This window comes from Tetrao urogallus (genome assembly GCF_951394365.1).
Source record: "Tetrao urogallus genome assembly, chromosome: 6".
NCBI lineage: Eukaryota > Metazoa > Chordata > Aves > Galliformes > Phasianidae > Tetrao > Tetrao urogallus.
Genome location: NC_136819.1, coordinates 23,192,019 through 23,206,184, shown reverse-complemented (window position 1 = coordinate 23,206,184; position 14,166 = coordinate 23,192,019). Strand labels below are relative to the sequence as shown.

General features: G+C 37.2%; 1 protein-coding gene across 1 annotated transcript in view; it reads right to left on the bottom strand.

Annotated features, from left to right (window-relative positions):
- Nucleotides 1-1,844: 1,844 nt before the first annotated feature.
- Nucleotides 1,845-14,166, bottom strand: part of MYBPC3 (myosin binding protein C3) — a gene marked incomplete at both ends in the record, with an annotated part of 55,194 nt that continues 42,872 nt past the window's right edge. The window contains 6 exons of the mRNA XM_079537433.1: nucleotides 1,845-2,087; nucleotides 3,890-4,026; nucleotides 4,569-4,728; nucleotides 5,399-5,538; nucleotides 9,244-9,439; nucleotides 13,171-13,259. Coding sequence (XP_079393559.1) covers nucleotides 1,845-2,087; nucleotides 3,890-4,026; nucleotides 4,569-4,728; nucleotides 5,399-5,538; nucleotides 9,244-9,439; nucleotides 13,171-13,259 — 965 coding nt within the window. The remainder of the gene's footprint in view (nucleotides 2,088-3,889; nucleotides 4,027-4,568; nucleotides 4,729-5,398; nucleotides 5,539-9,243; nucleotides 9,440-13,170; nucleotides 13,260-14,166) is intronic.

Sequence of the window (14,166 nt, the reverse complement as noted above, 5' to 3'; positions counted from 1 at the left end):
CCATTTCTGGCACACGTTTGCTGGACAGGTATGGAGGCCAAACAGTGTGTGTGAGTACAGTGAGGTAGTGGCAACAGTGACAGTTTGTCACTTCTTGTGATGTGGACTGTTATGAGCACAGCATACAGGCTTTTGTTTATTGCTGGTAAAAATGCTTAACTAACGGTGGTGACTGTGTTGGGGGGAAAAAAAAAAAAGTGTTTTATAGCTGAGTTTTTTTCTGTCAAATAGTATTATTGTGCTCTTGTATCTGTTGTAGTTTCCATTAAAATAAATAGGAGGCATTACTTTTGGAGCAACCTACACATGAAATGACTTTTAACATGTGCAGAACTCTTAAGTGTAAGTGAAATTATCCTTCATTAATTTCTTCGGTTTTCATCTCTTCAAATTCCATTCCAGGGCTGAGACAGAAAACAAGGAGAAGGATTTAGTGTCAAATACATCAATTTCATGTTTGAAATGTCTACAATGTATGTTACGTTTTAGATGCAGAGTAATTTTAACCACATTTGGTTAAGGTAAAGCACACATATTATTGATGACAGTTTTCTTCACGTTAATAAATAGCAAATGGTCTCATAGAGGAGGTGCTTGTAGTGAGTTAAGGAAAAAAATAAAGTACTCCGTTAGTTTTTTGGGTTTCTACACTGTGCACAGTGTAGTGAAGGCTGGGACCTGTGAAATATTGACTAAAAAAACCCCAAACTGTCTTGTAAGAATGTGATTACATAATAATTACAAATGGAAATCAGAATGTGCACATACCCCCAGATAATCAAAATTCCACTAGGCCTAACAAAAACAAACAATGTTTATTCTTATATATAACCAAGCACCCATTGTTCCTATATCTGGCTGAATTATTTTGATTCATACCTTGCTGTGTGAATGAATTGAAATTCAGTCTTACTGAGGTACTGGAAAATGGGGAAAGAAAAAAAAAAAAAGTTATTAGGAAGATAATTTTAAATTGAGACCTGTTGCTGAACATAAATATGGAATCTCTGTCATGGTTGTTTTTATCTGTGATAATCCTAACGAAGTGGCTTCACTGAAAATATTTAGTTGATATTCCTTACTGTGGTGCCAAATAAATTATCAGTGTCCACCTGGAAATTGTTTGCAACATAGCCTATGTTACCTCTTACATCTATCTAGCAGCTCGTAACTGTGGAGTCATAGCATGGAAGTTCAAACTTCCATTGCAGAGTACAGCTCACCAGTTTAGAACAATTATACGCAATGCAGTGTTTGCTGATAGACCTCTGTTCCTGTGCTATCTCCTTTAGAAACACCAACTCAGAAATATGTTATCTTTCTTAAGCCCTGTGTTGCCTAGCATGTAATTTAATTATTTTGTAACAGTTTAGCCTGAAAAACACCATCTTGCTTTTGTGTGTAATCAACAAATGTAGACTAATTTACATAATATTAGCTAATTGTTGTGGAAATGCTGAGTCATGTCTTGAAGCAGTGATTGAGCACCTGCTGGAAGGCAGGGCCAATCCAGGGGAGCTCAGCTGCATGTAATGCACCTGGTGACCAGAAAGGCTGGAATCAGGATCCAGCCCTTCCCAGACCTCATTTAAAAGTTGGCAGTAGAGGTGAGGGAGTCTTGCTGGAGCTCCCTATGTCCCTGAGGCTTTCTGAAGGTAGGCAGATTCTTTCCTTTGTTTCTGTATCCAGGACTACCTTTTCTTGAGCGTATCCTCACTTGCTGCAATCTAGGGCTTTGCTACTATGCTGTTGCTGCAGTTTCCATCCCGTTACAGTGTTACAGCAGTGTTTGGTGGTGTTTTTTTGTTGTTGTTTTTTTTTTTTTTTTTTTTTTTTTAATACCATTAATGTTGTTTTTTCCCTGCAGAGTTAATGTTATCCATAATATCGATCTGATTACCTCTGACATCCAGTCTGCACTCTATTTCAGCTTCACCACACTCGTTAACGGCTTTACAGGTGTAAAAGCCTCCATCAAATGGAGTGGGTTTCCGAATCTCCAAGGTCAGCACACCCTGTTTACTGAACATGCGGTATTTGGCATCCCCAGAGAGATCCACTTTGTTTTTGTACCAGAATATCTTTGGCTGAGGAACACAAAAGAAGAATCTTATAAAAGGAGGCAGAAAATGAAATTTACTGCTAGTGTAACAGTGTTAGTTTAGCCATCAAAAGTGTATGTGCACTGTGAGGGCTGCACATTGCGCTGCAGCAGTAATTATTTTTCAAGAAGCCCCTGCTCATTCCAAGTATGAACTCACAAAGCTTATGATTCAAGTGTTAAGAATTTTCTTTAACTCTCAAATAGCATGTAGAACACGTAGCTCTATACCACAAATTAGTGTGACTCTTAAAAACCCTTACCCTGGCTACAAATCCATTCCTTCAGAGGTTATTTCACTGTGCATATTAAAATATTTTTCAGTGCTTCAGCTATGTTACATAAAGTGAATTAAACTGCAGAGATTATCAGAGCAGAATTACAGAATGTGGCCAATGTGAGGTGACTTGTCTAGATCTGGGATTTTCCAAACCCTTAGCACATCTTTAGCAATTTTAATGTTCAAAATCAAGTTCCTGCTCAGCTGGTTGGCCCGGAAGCAACTCAAGTCATTGTGTTTTGATTCCAGTGTCTTTTATAAATGACATTTTTTAAAATGAAAAACATGTTCAGGGCAAACTGAACTTTCACTGGTTCACTGGTACACATATTAGAGAGATAGACTTAAAGTACTTGGTAACCTACAGTTTTTCAGAATGGCAAATCTTGCATTGACATCAGCTGCTCTGAAAAATTCCTGTTGCCAAGTTTTTCATTGCGGTTAATTTGGGCAATGCAAGTTCAGAAATGCATCTGGAAAAGCTGCTTCAAGAGTATGAGGTGCGCTGAAAGAGGAAGACTGTATTTTTTGGGCTAATGTAGAAGGAAGAGCTAGCAGGCAGGTTCAAAAGCCTTGGTCTACTGTATTGAACAGCTGTAAAATAAGAAGTGTAAAAATGTGACACAATGATACAGAAACTCAAAAGGGTCAGATGACTGAGAGGGAACATCTCAGCTAGCACTATAATTACATCATTGATGTAGCCTGAGGCAGCTGCTGGGAGATGGATTTTGTCTGCCCTTGCTGTGGTTTCTTCTGTGCTGCTCTTCTTTTGCAGCTGCTTATGTGCCTGTGCTTCCTGAGTTAATTTAAATAAGCATTGATCTTGTGTTGTGCTTTATAGCTATCAAATCCTTGTGCTGGCCTGAGAGGTGGAGAGGAGGTGTACATTAGCAGCCTGAAGGGGGAAGGAAAAGGGTACTGTGTTTTTTTTTTTTTTTGTCATTTCAATTTATGATATGATTACATCATAATGTGGTAAATTCCTTCATTGCAGTCAAAAAGTCTGTTTCCCGTTTTTGACAAACCTTAACTCCTAGCTGATACAGTTTTTACTTCTTGTTCCTGACTCTAACAAAAAAAAAAAAAAATCTACTTTTTGTTCTCCTTGAAGAGACTTCAACAAATTACGTTTAGAGTGAGAAAATACTCTCATGAGATTTAAAACAAAAGCAAAACCGACCAAATGGCAAGGTTAGCATAAAGCTGCAAGTCTTTCCCTTCCCTTTCCTCTGTCTTCCTTGCTGTATCACCTACCTACATGTTTACCCCATTCTACCTGCACTTCACTCACTGGTTTACTGCGTTTGGTGAACGAGGTGAGGCATAACAGCTGAAAAATAACCCAAGAAGTTGTAAAGCTACTATGTGTACAACCGTTATCTCTTGGGGTGATAATTCAGGGACATGTACTTTTCCTCAGTGTAGCTACTTTAATTACACTGAACTGGCATAAATTCCAAGGCAGCATCTTGGCTTGTATCAATGATGGTTGATATATTTTGTACCTTAGGGATTCCTCTCACCGCACAGCTGAGTGTTGCGTTGTATCCTGCAATCACAGACCGGTTTACTAAAGGGTGAGTGAATTTAGGAGGTTCAGAGAAGTCGTGTTCTTTGTAACTAGGTGGCTTGTAAGTGGTGCCTGCAATTCAAAGAAACAAAATACTAATAACTGCTTTCAGTTCTGGTGAGTCGTGTAACCCTAACTGCCATGTTGTTTTAGCTCTGTGACTTTACTGACACTGACATTAATGATGCAGCAAATTTTAATACTGCGTTTCACTGAAAATGCAATACTTTGGTTGGAAGGTTCTCACAGTGATTGAATTTCTGTTTATGTTAAAAATGTGATAACCTGTGTCTGCAGTCTTCATTATATAAATCTTTTTAATCCTAGAATATAAGTGTACCCACACAGTTGTATTATTTTCTGGAAGCGTTATAGTTTAGGAAAAGTATCTGATCAAGTATTTTTTTAAAAAAAAAATTCAGTTTCTACAGAAGCCTGCCTAAATAAAGGCTGTTGATGCTAAAATACATTGTGAGTGCTGATTACTTAGTAGTGAAAATATCTCTAGTGGTACATCTACTAGTATTATATTTTTCATTTATGAACGTATTATTTCTAATAAAAAGCGGTTAAGTACCGCTTTCGTAGTGATTGTTTTTAATAGTAAATGTTACCTGATTTTTGGATATAGGCAGGATTTTTGGTAGTTGCAGCAGTTTCACTCAATCCACACAAATTTTCACTGAAGACTCGAAAGAAATATTCGTTGCCCATAATCAGCTCTGACACTACACAGTTTGTACGACGGTAGTGGTCATAAACAGTGTACCATTCCTGCAACAAAACTGCACTATTTAGAAAGATACTTCTAAGAGGTCAGACATGCTATGGAGAGATCATTTTACTACAAGGGAAAGACAGGTATTTAACAGCTTGGGAAATGAACGTTAATGTTCTTTCCTGTGAAGATCAGCTGACCTGCTTTCTTTTTCTATTTTCTGGCTCATGTAGTTGCATGAATATATGGATTTTGGAAAAACAACAACAGCAACAAGAAAAACCTCCTTATACTTTAGCCCTGCTTATATTTGAGAGCCTGATGAGAACGCATCTGCTTGATGGGGCCTTCCTTGAGAGAGGCATTTCCCAGTCTGCTTGACAAAGCTGTTTGTTCCAGTAAATTCCCTAAGGTGCCTAGTGCTGAGCTCCTCCCTCCCCTTCAGTTTGTCTCTGTGTTTGTCAAAAATGTGATTCAGAACACCTTCACAGCATCAATCCAGTCACCACCAGAGATGGGGCAGGCTATGCATGCTTCTTTTTTCCACTTAGTGTTTTGGTTCTTTTTAGATTATATTCTTAAATGTTTATCTGCCTTTGATGTGCCATAGGACACTTTGGACACACAACTGGGGGTCGTTAATTTAGCTGTTTTCACTAGGTGTCTGTATTCCTAAGCAAGTAGGTGTTTAAGCTGTTAAAACTGCAAGGACTCAGTGCAGCTTACCATTGTCTTTTTGTCAGCTTTCTGGACCGTGTAGCCCAAGATCTGTGCATTGCCATCATCCTGTGGAGGTGTCCACTCCAGGGCAGCATTAAATCCCCAAACATCGGCCAGTTTTATATTCTGAGGAGGGCCAGGCTTATCTGGAGAGCAGACATGAAAAAAACTTAGCTTCTGCTTCAGCAGCTGAAAGTGTTGTCATTTCCTCCCATGCAGGGTAAAAATAGAGCTTGATAGCAATCTATAATTGTTCCACAGCAGTACGCTTCATTTATGTGAAGTTGAAACCATAAACAGGAAAGTTGGGAAATTTTCAAATGCCCTTTTCAATACTTTCCTGGGATGCCTGGAACCTACTGAAATATATAGGCAACACAATAGATGTTGGTGAGATAAACTCTTCCTTGAAGTTGAAAAAGAACCTTGTGAATTTTTGGATGAGTGTGATTGCTCTCTTTGCTACAGTTTTATTATGTGCTCTACAACATTACAATTTGTCAGTCCTTCAGGTACAGCGAGAGTAACAATAACAAATAACCTGTGTTCCTTTTCACTAAGGAAAAGCCAGATATTTGAGACTGTCTGGGCAAGGAAGGGGTTTCATCCAGGTAGGATGAGGTGATGCCAACAAGGACATATACTTAGAATACTGAATCTAGTCCTGCACTGAGAATATCAGTCCAATTGTTAGGAGTGTCAAGCAAACAAGACTGCTAAATTGTTTAATAGCAGTAAATGATGCAAGATGTTCTGAGGAAAATACATAAAAATTCTCTTCACTCTGATTATCAATGATTATCTGTACCATTTTGACTACATTGCTAAGTAAAAAATACGCGTAACAAGGAAAGCAGAATGAAAAGTGGAGGTTGCTGGGATTTTGAAGCTAGTGTGAAAGCCAGGATGATAGCTTACATCAAACACAGCTCAACAACTTTCTGGTCTAGTGTTAGAGTGTGCTGAGACAGTAGTTGATAATTACTTCTGAGTCTTTAATATAACTTGTTTTCTCTGCATAGCCCAACTTCAGTGATGGGGGGGAGCAGGAAGAAAAGAAATAGGATACTAATGAAAAAGAAAATCATTTAACTCCAGCCAGATATCCTGTAGTACAATTTGTGATATGCAATTTTATTTTACACTGCTGTAACCTGAAATTTTCCTAACCATCGAACTGTTTCATGAATTCAGACTTCTTTACTGTCCCAGAAATGAACTTTTCATGCATTTAAATTTCTGATGGTGAAGGACCATGAAAAGTGGTCTGAGGTGTTTAAATGCTCAGTCAGTGCTTTTGAGCAAGTTCTATGATGGCAATGACTATAGGGAACTGTACTCAGTAACCAGGTGATCTTTTCCAATCCTGTGCACTATTGTAACCCTTAGACCTATCAACTAGGACATCTGTGAGGTACCACAGTAGGTACTGAAGTTCTTGTTTCCTACATAAATTGTGTTTCTATGTCAGAATTAAACAATTCTGAACTAAAATTAAATCTGAAACCTATATTTTCCTTGTGGAACATAACTCATGCTAAAACAAGAAAATGCAGGATTACTGAAAGGCATTTGATGCACAAGCTGAATAATATGTTGCATCTTTGCTTGATTTGAAAATATGATGAGGGAACCTGGCAACAACAATCTGTTGTATTTGGAAAAGAAAAAAAGCCTAACCTCTTTAACCTGTTTAGAAAGTTTGTAAGGTTTTCACAAAAATTGCCGTGTGCATTTTGTTGCAAGAACTGCTAGTCAGGTGGTCTGATTTCTGTCAGAAGGCAGTCAAAAATCCTGATGAATTGTCACCAACCTTAACTCCATCAGCAGTGCTTTTGAGACTTTCTACTTGGATTCCATCTTGATTAATGTGACTCAAGTGGCCCCACTGATGGCACGGAAGAAAGTTTTCCATAGAAGCAGAAAGTTCATGGTATGATTTTTGAATCTGTGTCGCTTCATTCTGCTGATCATGATGGTACTTCCTAAGTGATAGGACACAAATTGCTATGGAGTCCTTGAAGTGTGGTCCTTTCACAATTTGCACTGTTAATGAGCATGAGAATCTGTTTCTCTACCAGACTACCTGGTTCTGTTGACTGAAATGGAAGGAGATAACTCTGATGAAAGAGTGACAAAATCAAGAGTCAGAACCAATGTTTCGATTGCAGAAGTAGCTGCATGTTTCAAGCCCTTTGTGTTCTTTGCCTGGAATCAAATGGAATTTGTTTATTCCCTTTTAGTTGAGCAAGCTGCCCAAGAAGTAGCAAGCTTAATACCTGTCTTCCAACTCAGACTTGCATTAATCTTTGTGATGACATTCCCTGCATTTTTCAGTCATTTTCAATATAAAGCTCTTTGACTATTTGTGTATGCTTGTGTGTTTTTTCTACAGTGCCAAACTGGATGAAAGACATTTCATACTATGCTATAGGAGCAACATGCTAAAATTGAGAATCTTGAACTGGTTTTAGAAAGATATTTTAGTATTTAGGGTGTAGTTCTTGATCCAAGTCAGCTGGGATTATCTTGTTTTGGTTGGCCTCTGTTTTGTTATCACAGTACTGCAGCCACCTCCTGAGTAGAACCAGCTGATGGTATTAAAACATATTCACTCCAATTTGGTATGGCTTTCTTGCTTGTTTTTGGCACTACTTCATATTGATTCTGCCATCTATGTTTTATAGAATTTTAGGCATTATATCTTTCATTTCAAAGAATTAGGAGTTACGTTTATATACTGTTCTCCCAAAAATGCGTATTTTAAGAAGGTGTTGGCACAGTGGAGGAAATTTGGGATGACAGTGTAAAAGAGGAAGGAGGAAGAAATAAAAATTGTTATCAAGAAATTATGTAGAGCTGTAATAAGGAGAAATACAATGATTCTGGCTGAACATTATTGAAATCTGAGTGCTCAAGATCCCAGAATATATCTTACAAAATCCCAGGGGAAAACACTGGAACTTCAGCAGTCCATTCCTTTAATATAACAATAGCAAAGAGGCTGGATTTTACATAAAATAGAGAGCAAGCTTCCACTAAGCCTTAAGCTGCCTCGACACTCTTAGCAGAGTAAAGCATTAAACATGAATTTTATAAGTTCAAAAGACTGCATCGTGTCATCGTTTTTTCCAACTCTCTTAATATACCCATAGAGGTGTATTAGTGCCATGCTTTTAACTTCACTGTTGTTATCTGCTGAAGTAACACAATAAAAGTACGTGTATTCCAGGCCTCATATTTCTTTCTTTGGAGACAAGATTGCTATTTTCTAGAATACCAAAACTCTCAAATTCAGATGGTAAGATGAGTGACATATTTGTGAATGTCAAATATTCACAAATATTTGTCATATTGAATATGAGTTTAAAGCTTGAGAATGTTAACTGAGGGGAATGGGATTGAAGACTTCAGATTTGTGAGCAGTACAGAAGCAGTGCTAAATGATTATTCACTGTCTTTCTGATTAAAAAAAAATAGCGTGGATATCAAACAAGGTTATCAGAAGAGAGACTCAAACTGAACCAAATAGATTGTTGTAGATGTAAAGAATTTCACAATTTAAATGCAAAAGAATGTTTGGATTCTGAAGCTTGACCAAGGTTCAAAAACTGACTGGACAAAATAGGAGAGAACATCTTTCATTGGACACACAGGTAATCCCTCTCCCTGAGGAAGTCTCTAGGACGCATCTCATCCCAAGCTGGGAAAATTCTGGAAAATGTTAGCTTTGTCTTGGTTGTCTGCTATTAGCCATTGTTAGAAAGGGATTTGGTGGTAGACATATCTCTGGATTGCCTCAGCAGGGTAACTGTGTGATATGCTTTGCTCTGATGTTGATGTGTTCTTACCTATGATTTGAATTGTTATTGCAACTGTATCTGTCATATTTTCTATTTGAAGAGTGACTTCATATGCTCCTGAGTGATGAAGTTCTGCCTTTCTAATGAAAAGGATTGTGTCCGTGTTGCTGTTCCGAATTCCCACATCTTTGGAGTCTAGAGTTTGACCATCTTTCATCCAACTTATTTTGGGTCTAGGCTTACCCTGAGGAGAAAAAATAATTTGCTTTAGACTGCAGTAGGTTTTTATTTTCATTTCTCTGGTTTATCTTTTTTTTTTTTTTTTTTTTTTTTTTTTTTTTTAATAGTGTTGTATAAATCTAGAAACCCTAACTTAGTATGCAAAGCTACTGAAAGTGAAGTTTCTAAATGCTTAAAAAAAAATAATAATGCTTGTGCTGGTCTTGTCCTATTTTCCAGGCACCTGTGAAGCCAACAGTTGATAACTTTAACTTTGATTATTGTTAAGTAATAGAAATATTTGTTTGAGGAGTTAATTAGCTGATTGTTCCTTTCACTCACTTTCTTAGAACATTTAATTCTCGATCCCAAGGCAATGTCAGTATCTTTCAAATCATGGTTAAAATGTTACAATTTGGGGGCGTAAATCTTATTGTATAATTATTCCTGCATGGTAAAAATTGTTTTTCTGACCGTCAGCCTAGACAAATAGTGTTGCCACACCTCAACACTGAAGAATGATTTTGTGAAATCATTGAGCTAGTGTGGTTTATGTTACCATCGCTCAGCTGCTTCTGCGACAAGTGGTAGATAATAGTTCTCTAGAATTTTGGAGTGATACTTCTGCAGTATGTTTCCACAGCAAAAATCCCAGTAAAACAGAAGTGGGCTGTATCATGTTTATTAACTGCTTCTATAGTCAATCTAGCAGAAAATATCTATGTATATTTTAAAGTTTCTGTCAGATTAACGTGGTGAAACAACGGAGCACAGCACTACAAATACCAGAAGTAGGTAAAATGGCTGGGCAGAGAGAAAGACCATCTGCATCAGGAATTAGGTCAACTTAGGAAGCCCAGGGCACCAAACATAGGATATGTATTGCTCTCCATCTCTAGTAAGAAAGAGAGTCTCTGAAGGCTCTTCAATTCACTGTCTAGAATAAACTTTCTAAGTCTGTATCTTAGGCTACCAATGGAGTTTATGATAGTCAGCCTTCTGGTTTAGATACTGAAATGCAGACAGAATGAAAAGAAATATCTGTGCCTTGATGTGCCTTTATTCTAGGTTTGTCTGCTACTTGCTCTGAAAATCTGTACGTTTAATTTTTATGTAATATTAGGAAAATATTTTATGAGAAGCAAGCAAAGATCTGTCCACATCTGCAGTTTAAAAGGCTTCTAAACAACCTGAACGTTGTCTTTCTTTAAAGAACAGTCATTTATCTGGTTTCTGCATCATTTGATGTTGTATCATAATTGATGATGTATCATTAACTCTGACGTAATCAGGGTTAATAATAAACCTTGAATAAGCAGTGGTTTTGGATCTTCCTTTTTCCCCAGTTGGCAACTGATTTTCTTAGTATTTTCTGTCAAGGAGTGAAGTCACATCAGACCTGTAGCTCTGAAATATTAGGCATAAAGTTACTTTGTCCAGTTTTAATATACCTTCACCTTGTCTGTTTTCTCAGAACATTCTTAAGAAATAATAATAGAGAGATGGAAGCTTAGAAGAAATTCCTGAACAAGGCCAAGGAAATACAGTGAGGGGGAAAAAAAAAAACAACATATCTGATTGTTGGTGACCCTGTCAAGTAAAATCCTCTATTGTAGGGTAAATTTTAGAGTAAATTTTTACTTGTATGGAAATAGAGGTTCCATATGAGTAAAAAGGTTTTTTTAAGATTTTGTTTGCCTAAATGTCTTATTTGTCAAGACAAATACTTGGCTGTTTTTTTTTGGCTGATTACAAGATTGAGTAGTTCTTGATTGATTTAATAAGTTGAACACAGAATCTGGCCCCAAATATTTTGGTAAAAATGACTACAAGAAATCGTAACGTCCTTTTTCGTTGGCAGATTGAGATATCTCAGTTATAAATTAAGCTTTGCAGCTGCTGCTATTCTAGTGTTGTTGATCAGCTACTTTCGTTATAGGTCTTTCTGAGTGGTAACCGAAGATTACAAGTGTTCACAGTGTTGGTTTTCATATAGTCTTGTATTTATAGGCTGTGAAAAACATAAACAGATAGAAAGCATGTTTCTGGTACCTATCTCAGAGGGTTGTATTTCAGTAATGTGTTACAGGTAATGTGAGAGAATAGTGAGTGACAAAGGAGATCTACTGATAGTGAAGGATGAATTTAAGTGCTTTTTCATTTTTATGTGCACATATACATGATTGACAAGGAGTCACACTGTGAGTCTTACACACTAGTAACACGTAATACCCCTTCAATCATCTGCCCACTTAGCAGAGTTTGATATAAGAATATGTTGACTCCCCCTCCTTTCAGCAGAAATCCCACGTGCCTGATGTGTAAATGGGGCATAGGTTAGTAATAATATTGCACTTGTGTTTTTTTCTGTACATTCTTATCAAAAGTTTGGATAGAATTGTGAATAGGATTTAGCTGAGGACACTGTGGCAAAATTGTTGATAGAAATCCAGTGTTAAGTAACTAAGTAGTGGCCGCAGAAGTCAGGTTGTTTTGACAGAGTTGTGGAAAAATTATAAATAACAGAAGGTATTGGCTTATGCTTTCTCTACATCCTGTCCTATCCTGTGTTCCGTGGCTCACGGTCTTATAACTTAAGCTCTTTGTAATTTTAAAGTTACAATTGTATCTGTTTAGTCATTTTCCTCACTAAAAAACATTCAATAAAAAGAACTTCTAAAAAATACAAATAAGAAAATGTTATTTTTGCTATGCTTTCAGAAAACTGAAAGATGCCCAGTTTTGAGTATCTTAAGTTTTTAAGTATTAAAAATCGTTTAATAATTCTTAATTGCTTAAGAATAGCTAAAAAAAAAATATCATTATATATATGTACATATCATAAATTAAAATTGTGGCTTTGTTTGAAGGCTAAAATTTAGTGTTGATGGATAGGTTTTAGCATTTCTTGTTTCCCTTACCTTTTTTAGGAAGAGGAGTCTACTATACCTTCATGTGATTTGTCCATCAATCAGCCACTCAAATAACTTTAGAATTAGTTAGTTCGTTTCAGTTAAATTAGACTGCCATTAGAAATCTCTAGGATTAGTTTAGTACAGTTTTGTTAAAACTGATGACAGAGTACAATACAGATGACTCAGTGTCCTCGCTGAAGAGAGTTAGGGAAGACTCTGCGTTCATCCTCTTTGTTTGGCAACAGCTAATGATACATCAAGTTAAGTAAAGTGTTGGATTAATTGCAACATGTACCTGTGCTGGCCCGGGGAACTAAGGACGTACCAGCTAGGGCTACGAGGGAAGGAGGGGGAAGAGCTGTCAGCTCTTGGGAAGTGCTGTGATGAGCCTGTCCTGAGCAAAAAGGTTATTAGGAAAACAGTGATATATTTGTGTCTTATACTTTTAGTACAACTCCTTAAACTTCATCAGATTCTCTGCTTGTGGGGCAGCTTGTCAATTTTGGGTAAATTTTCTTCATTTTAGACATTAAAGCAGCAAAATTATCAGCTTAATTGTTTGTTACAAGTTTAAACAAGCTTGCGTAACTGAAGTGTGGTTAACAAGATAGGGCTCTACAGTTACAGTAGTTAATCCTTCCTCTTGGACAAGAAAAGTTATGAAAAACAAACAAGATCAACTGGAACTGTAGAAACAACCAAAAACAACCAAAAAGCCCTACTGATATTAGAGTGATTATTAATACTGCTCAAGAAGTGGAGCAATGGGAACTTGCATAAGGGAAACCACTTTAGCTAAGTCACGATAAATACTTGTGAGTAAATAGAAAACAGTACAAACCTGAAAAGGTATCATTATATTGATTGTCTCACCCACTTTCTTCACCAGAGTCTGTCTAAGATGGCGCGGCAGCCAGATTTTGGGACGCTCTGCAGTTAGGCAACAGGATGTTAATACAAAGCTTTTGATTATTTGATATATTACCTACAGGACAAATAAGATGAAATACTGAAGAGGAAGAGCTTGGATACTTGTAAGTGTAAGAAAATGGTGCAGTCTGTTCTTACAGTTGCAGAGTTATCTAAGCATTTTCTGATGTATTTGTCTACAAGATACAAATCTAGTAGCAAATCTGTTACGCATTTACAACAGTGCATTTGGCATTGATGGCAGGGCTTCTGAGACAGTGTTTTATTCAGAACGGCAGATTTGGGTGACTTCTGTTTGATGTGAATCTTCTGGGTGGACTTTATTTCTTTGGAGAACTTTATCAGGTAGTAAAAGGGGTATATTGAATTGAAAACGTAATTATAGGTGACGATTAATCTGTTGCTCTGTTATTACAACAGCCCCTTGCAAATTGCCATTTGGATGACATTGGACTTGGAAAGTACAGCAATCAGTGAATTGCCTTTACCTCTCAATGGTAATTCAGTTACAGTACTTTGAGGTGGAAGGTGTGGAGTAACATAGCACACCTTCCTTTTCGCTAAAGGACAGCAGTGCATGCTCTTTCTTTCAGTCCCCACTTTCTATGTTCTCCTTGTGTCCATTTTTCTTTTCTCAGTCATTTTTAGAAGAGTATATTAACCTACAGTTGGAGTACCTGTCATCTTGTCCATTTAGTTTTGAGCTGCATCGCAGCTCTCATTTACTCTGAGTCATTTTGCTGCTAGTGGGACTCTGACAGACACTTTGTGTGAGTCAAGGCTGAAGAGTCCATTATTAGCAGCCGTTGATATCTTTTGGACTCCAGTCAAATGACTTGTAATCCTCTACCGCTGGGTGATAAACATGGTGTTAATTAATAACCCAGAACAATCAAGTTCAGATAAC